This window comes from Mangifera indica, chromosome 20, assembly GCF_011075055.1.
Source record: "Mangifera indica cultivar Alphonso chromosome 20, CATAS_Mindica_2.1, whole genome shotgun sequence".
NCBI lineage: Eukaryota > Viridiplantae > Streptophyta > Magnoliopsida > Sapindales > Anacardiaceae > Mangifera > Mangifera indica.
The window spans coordinates 12,260,415-12,274,962 of record NC_058156.1 but is presented as its reverse complement, the minus strand read 5'-3'; the positions used below and the strand labels follow the sequence as shown (position 1 = coordinate 12,274,962).

Below are 14,548 nucleotides of genomic sequence, written 5' to 3'. Positions count from 1 at the left end.
TGCTAGTAGGCCGAAAGACAACTTCAATATCAAAGCCAGAGTTAAATCTCTAGGTTGCTGTGACACTAATTTCCAATCATGCATCAACCAAAAAGGCAATTGTTTTAAATGAAAATGGCAAAGTGTAACGCCCTTGGGCAAAAGATACCTTACCAGGACTCATCAATTATCCTAAGAATAGAACTGACTCTGGATTCTTGCACATTTCCAAGTAATAAAAAAGTAACCAAAACATATTTATAACATATGTTTCTCTTTGAACATATGCCATGTTCCAAACAAAACAAAATATAAAACTACACAAAGTTAAATTACCTGCTCAAATGCACCTGATATAGTATACAGATTACAGAAATGTTATAGACTACTAAAAAATTATCCTTAACCATCATCAGTGCATAATAACTGTAAAAATGAAACAGGCGCATACTCTGAAAAGAAAAACATAAAATCCCAATTTAAACCAAATATTGGGTGACAAAGGCCACATCAAAATTCTTCACCAAAATCAACCCTAAAACAGAGAAGTTACTAATGTAGCTAGTACAAAACAAAGTCAAAATTATTCACCACAATTGACCATAAAACAGAGAACTTACTTAGTACAGAATCCCAAGACAAACACAAAACCACATGTCCATCTTTGATTCAAACTACCGTACTGTGACAATGTCATCTATCTTCAAAATCATCCGAACACACTCTGTTGCCAGTGTAATTGCACTCGTGCTCACAAGCAGGGGCTGCACCACATTCTCCTCCAAAATATTTGTAATCTGTCCCTTCCTCACATTGATGCCAGCATTGATCTCACCCTGAGCATGCCTGTTCCTCAACTCAGTCACGATGGCAATTGGATTCAATCCAGCATTCTCAGCCAAAGTATAGGGAATAACTTCAAGTGCCTCTGCAAACGACCTCACACAATACCCTTCCATTCCATGCAATACCTTTGCCCATGCACCCAGCTGCCTTGAAAGTTCAATCTCCGGTGCACCACCACCTGCAATCAAAAACCTTTTATTCACCAAACACCTAACCACACACAAAGCATCGTGCAAACTTCTCTCAGCCTCGTCAATCACTAACTGATTCGACCCACGAACAAGCACAGTTGTAGTCCTACCCATATCCCTAATCCCAGTAATCTTCACAATCTTCCCATCTCCCAGAGAAACCTCCTCCACCAAATCTGCATGCCCTAACTTCTCAGCACGGAAATGATCAATATTGGCAATGGGCAAGCAATTCAAAGTCTTAGTGATAAACTCAATCTCATCCCTCTCCACATCTTTAACCACCAAAATCTTAGATTTCGCCAGATAATGCAATGACAAATCTGTCACGGCATCTCTCAAAATACTCTTTTGAATCAACAGCACATTACACCCAGTGGCTTTGATCTTCTTAATCATTCCCAATATATAATTTCTCTCCTCCTTCAAAATCCTATCCATCTGCGTATAATCGGAAACCACAATGCTCTGCTCAATGTCAGTCTTCGGCGGGGAAATCTGAAACTGAATCACAGCAATTTTTGCGTTCTCAACACGCGTGGGTCCGCCTGCAGCATGACTTACTTTCTTATCAAAAACTAAACCTTTGACCATCTCAGTATCATCAACTGTCCCCCCTAACTTCTTCACTATCTTAACATCTCTCAAATCAACTAAATCTGGTTTGGCAGGATCCACCACGGTCAAAACAGCGTCAACAGCCAATGGTGCTAGCAACGTAGAGTACTGACTCACAACCTTGCTATTCAACGAAGTACTCGCTGATTTAATCAAACTCTCACGGTCAGTTAATTCTACCGGAACAGCCATTGCCGTTAAAACATCGTTAGCTTTAATTGCTGCCTTGTGAAGAGAGTCCGAAATGACCGTCGGATGGATTCCGTTAGACAAAAGAGTGAGGCATTGTTTTAACAATGCGCCGGCAATGACTACGACAGTGGTGGTGCCATCACCTGCAGCGGCATCCTGAGACTTCGAAAGCTCGACAAGCATCTTGGCTGCGGGCTGAAGGACTTCCATTTTGTTCAAGATCGTTGCGCCGTCATTTGTAATGATGACCTCGCCGCTGGCAGTGGAAATCATCTTGTCCATACCCTTGGGGCCGAGACTGGTACGAACGGCGTCAGCCACAGCGCGGGCTGCCACGATATTAGCCTGACGGACGTCTTCTTTCCGCTTGTTGTCGACATAAGACTCGGTTTTGGAAGATACAGAGCGAGGTTGGGAGACTGCCGGAGCTGCCATTTGTGGGTTTAAAACCAAACGGGTGGGAATGTAGAGGGAAGATCGAGAGCAAATTGGAAACCCTAGAAGAGATGTGGTGTTCTGGAACAAAGTAGAGTTTGATAGGGAGGGACCGAGAAATAGTGTAACCCTAATTAAGGGAAGTGTTTGGTAGTTAAGATAAGGCTGTTCTTCATTTGGGATAAATACTTCCGGTCATATATTTTTACCAAACGAAGTTAAGTGCAATTAGTTTGTGATAACCAAAAATCACCCACACTACCCGATATTATGCTACAAGGTGATTTGGTGAGTTAATAACTATATGATTATATATTATTTGGATATTTAATTAAATATTTAAAATTCAAAAATTCATCTGATTAATCTGTGTTTGTCTTATTTGGAAAGAGCATTTCTAGTAATAGACTAGTATGTTGTATATTATAATTTAACCTCTACGTAGTCATTTCCCATAGGACTAATTATCCCTGATGGAAGTCTCTGATGACTGTTTCGGTGTCCTCTGCCACTTGATATATTTCTTCTTCATGAAACCAGCATTAGCGGATATGTATAACCAAAGGAGAGACTCAGAAGAGTAAGTATTTACTGACCTTCATCTGTTTAATTTTCAATGTTGTCATGTTTCTTCTTCCAGAAGCTCTTGCAAGGTGTGTGAATTTGTATTTTTTATTTAGTTAATGCTTTGTGTTTGTGTTGTGGGTAGCTTACGAATCCTGAGATGGACATGCAAATACACAACGTGAGGGCAGCTTTATGTTTGGTCATCAGGTGCCGGCATCTGACACGTCCCTGTGTGGTCTCAAATAATTCCTAAAGTGAGCTGCAATGCAAATGTTGCTTGCCAAAGGCCTGTTAGTAGCCATGGCCATGGTTCATAAACCGGCGATTTTGGTTCGAAACCACTGATTCACAGTTTGAAAAAATAAGGACTCTGAATCGAAACCGTAATAGGATGGTTTGTAACCGGTTCAGAATCGAAGATTCTGATTCATGACCCCGTTTCAAAACTGACGGTTCTGGTTCATGACTTCGGTTCAAAACCGACATTGAACCGTCAATTCGAATACATGATCTTGATTTAATTTTTAAATTATTAATTACAATAATTGAAAATTAAAAGAAATACTTAGATTTAATTTTTCAATTAAACTTCTTACGTATCTTCTTGAGGTTTAGAAGAATTAAAGCCTACGTATTTTTTTTACCTTTGCATAATAAAAAATAAATTATATGATTAATTATAAAAGATAATAAAAAATAATAAATAAAATTAATTATAGGAATAAATTCTATAATTAATTATGAATTGTATAATAAAAATTGAAATTGAAATTAATAAAAAATAAAGAAATAATTTAATTAAATTTGAGAGAATTTGATTGAAAGATTGAGAGAGTATTAAGAATTGAAAGAATGAGAATGAGAGTAAATGAGAGAGTTTGAAGGATTTAGTGTGGGAGAGTTGAGAGATTGAATAGATATATATAGGAAAATTTTTTATAAAAAATTTTAAAAAAAGAGGGGGTGAAACAAAATTTACATAAATTTAAATATTTTGCAGGGACCGTTTTGAAATATGCAGGGGACCCGGTTCCCTACAAGGAACCGTTGGTTCCTTTTTTTTTAATTTAAAAAAATTCAAAATAAAATAAATAAAATTACCGGTTCAAAAACTCTAAACCATCGGTTCATAAACTGGATATGAATCGACAGTTTATGGTTTCAAATTATATAAACCGGAATCGAACGGTCAAAATTCGGTTTCGATTTCGGTTTTTTTGGTTCCGGTTTCAGTTTTATTCGGGCTGATTTCGATCTGGTTCACGGGCCAAACCGGCCCATGGTTAGGTGTACCTGTTAGAATATGCCTTAAAAACTAATTGTTTTGTTAGTTTTAAAGGTTGTATATTTTACATATACATTATTAATAATATTTCACATGTTTTTTACATCACTTTTATATCTATATTGTAGTTGTATATTACATCCATATTAGTTATATGTATACGTCATGTGAAAGGCCCGATTAGTTTTAATAAACGTCATCAAATCGTTCTCTGCATAAGCAATCTGTTTGGACAATAATATTGCATAATAAATGTGTATTATATCTCTACAGTATATCAATGGATGATATTAGACATGGTAGATATACACATGGGTAAACAATATAACCATTTGATGGTTAGAAAACTGATAAAAAGTTATTATATTATATTGTTTATCGAACGTGACCACTGAACGATGATCACATGGGCATTAATATGTAGTCAATGATACATCATAAATCATACTAGTGTATAGATCCTTTGACTTGAGATATCACGGTTGCGCTTCGTTTTGGAACGTATGATTCATATGGTGTATACCACGAGGCTAATCATGTCTCGTTCAGAAGCCACTTTAATCATATGTTGCTTGAGCGAGAGGACAAGTGATGATCATACAGAGATCCGTCAGTTTGACTGCTCCCGAGTTCACATGCGAATATCGAGAAACATGAAAATCTAATACACTGGCAGTGTAGATAAAAGTCCACATGAAAAGAGTTTCGATGTGGCACGTTCTAAGGTATGACTTGATATTCGAAAAGATTAAATTTGGATTTTAACATTTCATGAATTCAAGTTTAATCGAGATGTAATGACGAAGGGATTGGACTACATGGTAAGTGTGAGTAAAAAATGTTCATTTGGTATTATGTGAAACTTGTACTTCATTGTGATGTAGGGGTCATAGGACATTGCTAGATGACACCACATGATCAGTGAGAGCTTCATTTTGTAGTGAAAAATGAAGTATATCAATTAACAATAGTTTTAGATTATACAGTAATATAATGAAATGTATTCTCCGATATAGGGCCCACGACTACATCACTATAAACCTTGAAGGTCACACTCATATTTCAAAGAAGAAAATGGTGTTATGAAGCTGAAAATATTTATCCATGGTTGGCTAGCACTTTCCACGGATAAAAAATAGTGTTTTTTGAATAAGATTCGAAAAATTGGTGAAATTTTCATTTTGCACTTTTAAATTGTTTAGAAAGTTAGAATGAATAATTTTCGACACAAATTATTCAATATGTGTCAAATTATAATTTACTTTTAATTATCAACCAATAAGAATTAAACACATGTTTTAACTTGATAAATATCAAGTTTTAGTTTAATAAAACTTAATGGTGTGGTTAAGGAATTAAAGGATAATTTCAAAATGTCAGCAAAGCTTCCTTACATTCACCACTCCTAAACAATTTTAACACAAGTCTTGGCCACGTGATAAATAAAGAAACCACCATTGTTGAGGAAAACGACAGCTCACATTGTCATTTTTTACAGAGAGCCGTGTCCAACTATAACTGCAACACCTTTACCAATTGTCGTCTGTATTATTCTTAAGCAAAATTATTGCTTGGAAGACAAACTTGCGAGAAGGAAAAGTTAAAGCATGTGACCTCTGCAACTAGCAATAAGCTACTGCACTTGTCAACTAAGGTGGACAGGAATCGATGGCTAGCTGTTACCAGGATTTTGGCTATCCTTTTAACTACTTAAGACCTGATATAAGACAACGTCATTGTCGTATGTTCTTACAATTAATTGCAAAAGACAAACAAAACATTAGTCACTGCTGTGACCTTACCTTATCTGAAGCAGAGTTTCAGAGAAGAAACAATAACTCGTCTATACTCTGTCAGGTTTCTTTCTGCAGGAAGAACATGGAGAGAGAAGACCAGAAGCCATCTCTAAATTCACCATTGATTGAAATTTCTGAAGAAACCTTAAACAATCAAACTTGCACCGAGAAGAGGAAGGTTATTTTTGAAGAAGTGAAAAAGCAGCTATGGCTGGCAGGGCCTTTGATCTCTGTTAGCTTGTTACAGTATTGTTTGCAGATGATATCGGTGATGTTTGTGGGTCACCTTGGTGAGTTGTCACTCTCCGGTGCTTCCATGGCCACATCTTTTGCAACTGTAACTGGTTTCAGCTTGTTGGTGAGTTGGGTTGGTGATAAATTTTACATAAATGTTTTAGCCTTGTTAATCATTTTGCATACTAAATTTTCAATAATGATGTGTTTTCTGCAATAGTTGTTTAGAGATAATCTAAGTGGCCATCTTATACTGTCATTTTCAAAGCTTGAAGGTAAGGTATAGATATGTTCTTAAATTGCATATGCAGCGAACCTGTGACCATAGCCATTTCTCAACCCTATGTTAAGTTGTGGATTACAAGTACAAATTAATCCAATTTAAATGGTCAAAAGGATACTGTATCAAAAGATAGCATACAAATACTATAAAAAGGTAAAATATGATAAGGGAAAATTATCAGGGTGTGAAGGCATGCAAGTTAGATTTTTGCAAACTAAAGAAAACTATTGTTGTTTATCTGTGTGTTACATGTTGTCGGCCTGCTTATTGCTTTCACATTACGGTCCCTTGAATATCAAACTCCACCTCTAGTATATCAGTTGACAAGTTCTTAATTCTTACTAACGTATCCAGACTGTTTTACTACTCTTATTGTTGAACAGTTTACTTGATATAACAAGGACAAATAAGTTGAAATAGAAAAACTATCTTATGAAAATTGTGAGGTGCCTTATCGAATCTAAGGGAGTAGATCTTTAAGAGATTTCTATAGATAAAATCAACGCTTATATGTACTTGAATAAAAATTGAATCGCTGTGTTTCTTTTTGTTTTAATAGGGGGGAATGGCAAGTGCATTGGAGACACAGTGTGGACAATCATATGGAGCAAAGCAGTATTCAATGCTTGGAATACACATGCAGAGAGCCATTTTTGTTCTTTTACTTGTTAGCATTCCCCTCTCCTTTATCTGGGCAAACACAAGATCCATTCTTATTGCTGCACACCAAAATTCTGATATATCAAAAGAAGCAGGATTATATGCTCGTTTCATGATCCCTAGCCTTTTCGCATATGCTATTCTTCAGTGCCTGACTCGATTCTTGCAAACACAGAATATTGTATTTCCAATGATGCTAACCTCTGGAGTTACTTCTTTGTTACACATACTTGTATGTTGGATTTTGGTTTTCAAATCTGGTCTTGGAAGTCGAGGAGCTGCCTTGGCAAATTCAATATCCTACTGGGTAAATGTGATACTTTTGGCAATTTATGTCAAATTTTCTTCTTCATGCGCAAAGACTTGGACAGGATTTTCAATGGAAGCCTTGCACAATATTCTAAATTTTATTGGACTTGCTATTCCTTCAGCTGTTATGGTCTGGTAACTAGCTTGTTTCTTCTCTTTGCTCTATGTGGTTGCTTATTGAAATTTAAACAAGAATCAGAATGCTTTGCTATTAGAATACACAAACACTTAGTGTAAGATTTTAATTTATTTGTTGACTTTGAAGCTTAGAGATGTGGTCATTCGAACTGATGGTTCTCCTCTCTGGTCTTCTTCCTAATCCAGAATTAGAAACTTCAGTGCTTTCTATAAGGTTAGCCTTTTTAGCGCTAGATACTGACAGTTCCTTGAAAATTTCTTTGCTTCTCTTGAAACAGTTGTTTCTTCTTTTAAACATGGCATATTATTTTTCTGACCAAATATTTGCATTTCCCAGCCTTAATACTGCTGCAACAGTTTGGATGATCCCCTTTGGACTTAGTGGTGCTGTGAGGTGACTTGCAAGCTAAGGATTTTCATGTTTAATATTAACTATTTCTTTAGTAATAAATCTAATGTAAACTTGAAGTAATCAAATGCAACCTACTAATGTGTTTAATGTTTGTAATTACAGCACTCGGGTGTCCAACGAATTAGGAGCAGGGAATGCAGAAGCTGCACGTTTAGCAGTATGTGTTGTCCTAGTCATGGCCATTACTGTGGGCATTTTGGTTGGATCAGTGCTGCTTTTGATACGCAACATCTGGGGTTATGCTTATAGCAATGAAATACAAGTGGTTAAATATGTGTCCTCCATGATGCCTATTCTTGCAGTGTCAAACTTTTTAGATGGATTGCAGTGTGTTCTTTCAGGTTCTTATTGCCTCGTTTGAAAAAATTAATTTCTATACACTGGTACTATACAATCATCTTGATTGCAATGGATCAGGCAATGCTAGAGGATGTGGATGGCAGAAGATTGGTGCATTTGTTAATCTTGGATCGTATTACTTGGTGGGGATTCCTTCTGCTGTTTTGCTAGGCTTCGTTCTACACATTGGTGGCAAGGTAAAAGGATCCCACCACAATTTTTCTCTTCTACTTCATGTTCACTTAATTGCAACTACTCTGCAGGGGCTTTGGCTTGGTATTATATGTGCCCTCGTAGCGCAAGTTTCATCTCTTTCAATTGTTACAAATCGTACTAACTGGGAGCAAGAGGTACAACACATTATATTTCAATGTACATGTTAAGGATTTTTTGTTCTCTTCATCATAATTTTCTCCATAATTATATATGTTCTACATCTATTTATTGTCTTCATTCTTGTTCAGGCCAAAAAAGCCACAGAGAGAGTGTACGACTCTGTAATCCCTGTTAATACAGTGTCCTGAAGATGATTTTGTTTACAGATGCTGTGTTATTTGCTCTGGGAAATTGGTATCTGAGATGGCTCTGGGAAGCAGAACTTGTGAAGCCAAATTACTGGCATGACAATTTTAGCATTTTTCTACTAAACCGATGTGTTGTAATAACCTTGATGTATTTACTAGGATATGTAAAACGGATCAGACCGATTAGAATAATATATGAATAACGTGTTATATTGTATTAGGCAACAGCATTGATTTGGCACATAAGAGTGCCTGCCTAATAAGCTTTCTTCCTATGCAGCATTTTCCTCTAGTGTAAGTATCCAGATCATCTTGTAACTGCATTCTCATTTCTCCTTATTGTCAGACAACGAAAGCTCTGCAGAGAGAAAGAGCAAGTATGCAACATAATTCCTGAGCACATATGGGTTCAAGAAGCTTGAATTATTGTTACATCACCAAATATTCAACAAGACACTTCAGAAATCAATTCTTCTGTCCAACCATCTTTACAAAGTACTATAATCAATAAATTATGAGCGATATAACACATCCCAAATCTTATTCCAAATTTTCATATCAAATGGTGTATTCTGACTCCCTCATAAAATAACCAGCAAGAAGAAAATCTAAGAAGAAAGCTAGCTTTGGTTCATTATGTCACCAACATAGAAAAACAAGGTAGAATCAGTAAATAATATTTCCACTTTATATAGAACTCAAGTGCCCACTAACACAAGTTCAACTGTCCTTAAGTGTAGACTCTCATTAAACAAATATTAAACCCCTCAAAAATTGGCCCTACATGGGCTAGCATACAAGTTCTAATAGAATGTGGAGTAACAATTCTTTTCCTTTACAATTATTTTTGAGTCCCCACTTCAGTCTCAGAAAAGAATGAATTTCAATTCCAACAAGAATTGATTCCTCTTGATGATCTCAAGCCAAACAATAGCCGAAAAAGTGCTACAAGAAGCGATTGGAGACTGCCAAATAAATATAACTTCAAAATCATTGCATACATCCTAAATGAGTGCTGAGCAATTTGACATCCCTTGATTATAATAATCAGGGTACAAACAACAGTAACTTGGTTTCTTCCTATTCCGGGTGTTGAAATTCAAGATCCAGTTTCCTTTTTAGATGGGATCTGTCAGCACTGCAAACAAAAAGAGAATGAATCAAATGACACTTACACCTAGAAGGATTGTGCGGCAATGAAAAAAAATACAAATGCAAGGTTTAAAGCTCCATCCTCCCATTGAAACACAACAAAAAGGATCCAGAAGATAATGCTTTACCTGTTAATAGTAGGTCTACTTGGGGGTTTTGATGCAAAGATGGAAAAATCTACTGACATTGGCACTTGTTCATTCCTTCCAGCAATGTCAACATCTGCCTGTTTCACTTCACTAGCAGGCTCCTCAATCTTATCAAGTCGGTGAGCATTTCCTGCAAATACTTCACGTTCCAGCATCACTCTCCTTGACTTTCTTGGTGGTGACAACACAGTAGGACCCTCCTGAGGGTTAAAATCTGAAGCTTTAGACACCCGCTTAGGGGCAGGTCTAGGAAGTTTGTGTGGCTCTGTAGGCAGTGGTGCAGAAGTGAAGTATCTAGATTGGAGACCAGAGATGAGAGCCAAAACTAAAGGAACCAAAAAATAATAATAAAAAGATAAATCCCAATTGAACAGTTCTGAATACCTGTGCTCTAGTGCCTGCTGTGCTGTAATTCTAGTTTTCGGGTCATAAGTTAACATCTTCGATAACAAATCTAGAGCATCATCACTCGCTGTTGGAAATAATGAACGCAAAGGAGGTGCAGCAACATACTGGTATTCCACATAATCAGGCAGGTATGCTAAATCAGGCCACTGAGAAGGTGTTGCAGTCCCCAAAGCAGCAAAGATCTTTCCTAGTTGATCAATATCACTTGTCCCCTATTCAATATTAAATATCACAAAAATAATCAGATAAAGTAAGATAGACAGTTCAACAAAAATGAAATTGACCTGTATGCTTTTAGCAGAAACATATAAAGGGTGTGAGACTCAATGCCTCAATTAGAAGGTCCAAGAGTGGCAAGGCTGTTGCTAGTCACAGTAAAATAGGCTAAACTTTCCAGTCAACTGTAACAGTGCTTTGAAAGGATAATACAAGTGATATTCAGTTTAAGTCCAATTCAATTTTATTTAATATTATGATTGAAATCATTTCATACTTTAAAATTCAATTAATTTCAAACTTCAGATATTTTTTTGTTTGACAGGTGAACTTTTGAAATAAAAATGATGAAGCACTCTAGATATAGTTAACTGTAACATCCTCCCATGCTAGTTCTTAGCTACTGATGTGAGTGGAAAACTGGAAAAAATCAGAAAGCAGAGAATGAAATCAATCACTGTAGCACGTTTGAATACACAAACATAGAAGTACAAAGAAACATAATCAGTAACATCAGAAGGATTTGAACAACCATCAAGCAACTCCTTGAGTATCAAAATCACATAATTATAGGTCAGAAGATCCAATAAAAATAACAATATAAAATCGCTTTTACCTGCAGAAATGGTCGACGGTTGAGAAGTTCAGCAAAAATACAGCCTGCTGCCCAAACATCCACCCCAGAACCATACTGTTTGGCCCCAAACAACAGCTCAGGTGATCTGTACCACCGAGCAAACACCTATACATAAATGACAAATGCCATTACCTCAGCTAAATTTCTACGATTATAACTCCATTCACCCAAAAGTTTTGAGATGAAAAACACCACTGTAATACATTATCAATTTTCTAAATTAAAACCACCACACTATCAACTCAGAATACATGAAAAAATAATATTTGCACTCTTATGCATCAGATTGAAAATTTTACTATTATAGACTTGCAAAATAAGTAATAATAACCATATTAATCAGCGACCATGCAAACAGCACAAAATAAATGACCATGGCTAGCATCAAATATATGTGAATGAGGAGAAAAAAAAGTGCAGGGAAAATCCTTGGACACTTGTTGCTATGGTGTACAACAAAAAGATAAGAACATATACCTCATATTATCCACTGCCACCATTTCTAATCCACGGATAATATATAAACTAGCTTTAATATTTGGAAAATTACATGGTTTAGACTAGACAGCTAGGACTGTTAAATCAAACTATGTGCAACAATAGAAAGGACCAGCAGGCAACTTTAGAATAAGGATAAGCATACCTGGTGAGTAAACCTACGATCAGGACTCCCAAATATGCGTGCTAAACCAAAATCAGCAAGTTTAAGCTGTCCATTGGGTCCTATCAGCAGATTATTTGGCTTCATATCCCTGTCCAGCACAAAAAGGATACATTTGAGATAACTGCAAGTGAAAAGGTCTTACCAACCAGGCAAAGAAAGAAAAGAACCTATGCAAAACCCATTTCTTGTGGCAAAAAGCAAGCCCTTTTAAGGTCATCTGCATGTAAGATTTTATGTCAGCTGGTGAAAGAAATATATTAGCGTTGCGAATAACCGTTTCAAGGTCAGTCTCCATGAATTCAAACACAAGATGCAAGTTTCCCTTGTGAGGGAATGCATCAATTAACTCAATTATGTTTGGATCTTTCAGTTCTTTTAGCAATTTTATTTCTCTTAGTGCTGTAAAATTTACTCCCTCCTTTTGCTTTCCAAGCCGAATTTTCTTAATTGCAACTGTCTGTCCTGTCTGCAAACACCAAACACATATGTTTTTTTCAAAAACATTCTATTTTAATCAAGATAAAAGGATTAATTAAATAACTGGCAATAAATTTCTAAAATTAAAAACATAGATATAATTTATATAGATTACTTAAGATTAATCATAGATTTCACAACAAAGATGTTGCTTAAGTTTACTAGCTAAACAGTATTGGAAAATAAAAGAAAGTGAAATTTTATAGTTTATTTCAAATTAAGATCTAGATAGCCGTCCAATTACCAATTATATTTTCTTTTGTGATGGAATCTTAAGGTTTAACATTGAACAGATAGTAATATCCTTTAGACATCTGCTTATTTCTTTTTTTTTTTTTTAATTTTTTTAAGAAACAAACTACATTTCATTAAATACACCACAAGATTTCACACACAGTGGTGACCGGCAAGCCACTAAATTGAGGAATATAAATAAATAGACAAGCAACTAGGACTGCAGCTTCCCAATCAGGGTGAGTGAAGAAAAAGGAATACCTCTGAACTCAATCCATGACCAAAGTGAAGCCAAAAGAATGAACTATATCCAGCAATACTATAACCAATTACCATACAACTGAACCCTTCCACCAAGTTGCTTAGCCGTAAACTAACTCAATTTCTAGAGCATCAAACCAACTATCATTTACCTACATTATCCTTTTTTCCACCACTGAGCCCTTCCCGTAAAAGCATTCTCGTTAACTTTTCAATCTTTTTTGGCACTTTTAACTAGAATCTTGTAAAAGAGAAAGAAAAATTGGCTAAACTGCTGACAAAACCATTAAATCATTCAACAAGTTCTTACTAAATTTCAAATAATTCACCCAAAAAAAAAAAAAGCAACTAAAATAACTAAAGTATTAATTATGATAATCAATTCAACAGAACCTTCACTCAAATAAGCTCATTAAAATGCCCCCTTAGAGCAACAAATGAAATAACAAAATGCACTTGAGTTGCTTAACTTTCTGAAAATAACATTCTAAACAAAAAATTCAAACGTATTGGTATTTCCCTTTCCATCCTATATGGTTATAAACCAAAACGATTTAACGTACAATTTAGTCAAAACTAAGCAATTACAAACATAAAAAGACAAAAAGCAAATCATCATAAAAACCCAATTCTCTTCATCAGATAAATCTAATCACATACCAAACAAACAAAAAAATTAAATAATAATAATAGTAAATAATATAATCATAATGAAGAGCTAGGGTTTCTCTTGATCATACCTTAGTATCAATGGCTTTGTAAACAACACCGTATGTACCTTCACCGAGCACTTCGCGCTTGAGGTACCTATCGGCGACTTTCTTTGACAGATCGACTTGTGTCATATTGTTTTTTAATTTTCGAATTATTCTTGCTATTTCTGTTGATATTTATGTACATATACAGACCGGGTCAGGTTTGAGAATTTTGTGGGTATATCATTTTCTGCGAAAAAAAATATATATCCGAGAGAGTTAAGTGTATAAGGTGGAGATGTGAAGTCTGAACTGAAGAAGGGAAAGGAAGGGATTGAAGCTTAAGGAGGAGAAATCCCAGCAGGTGACTGATTTAGTGAAAGAGTAAAGCCAACAAGCCAAGGTGTATTCAATGACAATTTTTAAATTTAGTAGGGATCCTTTTGTCATTAAACCTGTACTTGGTTTATTTCGGATTTATGTTTATTTTATTATTGGATTCATGGTTTAAAAGATCGACCGGTTCAACGTAAGATTAAGAATAAGGGAAATTTTAAAAAATGGCCAAAATGCCCTCCCATTAAGCAAAAATAGCCAAAATCACTATTTTCAAGCCAAAATGCCCAAAATCACTGTTCTAAAAAAAAAATGCCTATGACTTTTTTTAATACCAAAACTACCCTTCCCCTCATATTTATATAACTCTCCCACTTACTATGGGGTTTTAATGTAATTTTAGATAAATATGAGAGGTTTTTGGATATTTTATATTATAATGGCATTTTGATATTTATTTATTTATTTCAAACTTTTTCTAAAATGTCAAAATTATCCTTCCCTTCGTTTA

The 14,548-nt window shown here is 35.5% G+C and overlaps 3 protein-coding genes across 3 annotated transcripts; 1 reads left to right on the top strand and 2 right to left on the bottom strand.

Moving 5' to 3' along the window:
- Nucleotides 1-432: 432 nt before the first annotated feature.
- LOC123204710 (T-complex protein 1 subunit delta) lies at nucleotides 433-2,404 on the bottom strand. The gene has a single exon (XM_044621502.1). The coding sequence runs from the start codon at nucleotides 2,259-2,261 to the stop codon at nucleotides 654-656; it is 1,608 nt and encodes a 535-aa protein (XP_044477437.1). The 5' UTR covers nucleotides 2,262-2,404; the 3' UTR covers nucleotides 433-653.
- A 3,288-nt stretch (nucleotides 2,405-5,692) lies between these two features.
- Nucleotides 5,693-9,083, top strand: LOC123204502 (protein DETOXIFICATION 16-like). The gene is made up of 8 exons (XM_044621188.1): nucleotides 5,693-6,267; nucleotides 6,986-7,530; nucleotides 7,661-7,747; nucleotides 7,871-7,927; nucleotides 8,048-8,286; nucleotides 8,363-8,481; nucleotides 8,548-8,634; nucleotides 8,749-9,083. Exons 1-8 carry the CDS (start codon nucleotides 5,782-5,784, stop codon nucleotides 8,806-8,808), a joined length of 1,680 nt encoding a protein of 559 aa, XP_044477123.1. The 5' UTR covers nucleotides 5,693-5,781; the 3' UTR covers nucleotides 8,809-9,083.
- Nucleotides 9,084-9,474: 391 nt separating this feature from the next.
- Nucleotides 9,475-14,110, bottom strand: LOC123204503 (cyclin-dependent kinase D-3-like). The gene is made up of 7 exons (XM_044621189.1): nucleotides 13,747-14,110; nucleotides 12,202-12,500; nucleotides 12,014-12,122; nucleotides 11,350-11,475; nucleotides 10,494-10,729; nucleotides 10,089-10,403; nucleotides 9,475-9,946 (listed from the first exon to the last, which is right to left on the bottom strand). The coding sequence occupies exons 1-7, from the start codon at nucleotides 13,849-13,851 to the stop codon at nucleotides 9,889-9,891; spliced, it is 1,248 nt and encodes a 415-aa protein (XP_044477124.1). The 5' UTR covers nucleotides 13,852-14,110; the 3' UTR covers nucleotides 9,475-9,888.
- Nucleotides 14,111-14,548: the final 438 nt, after the last annotated feature.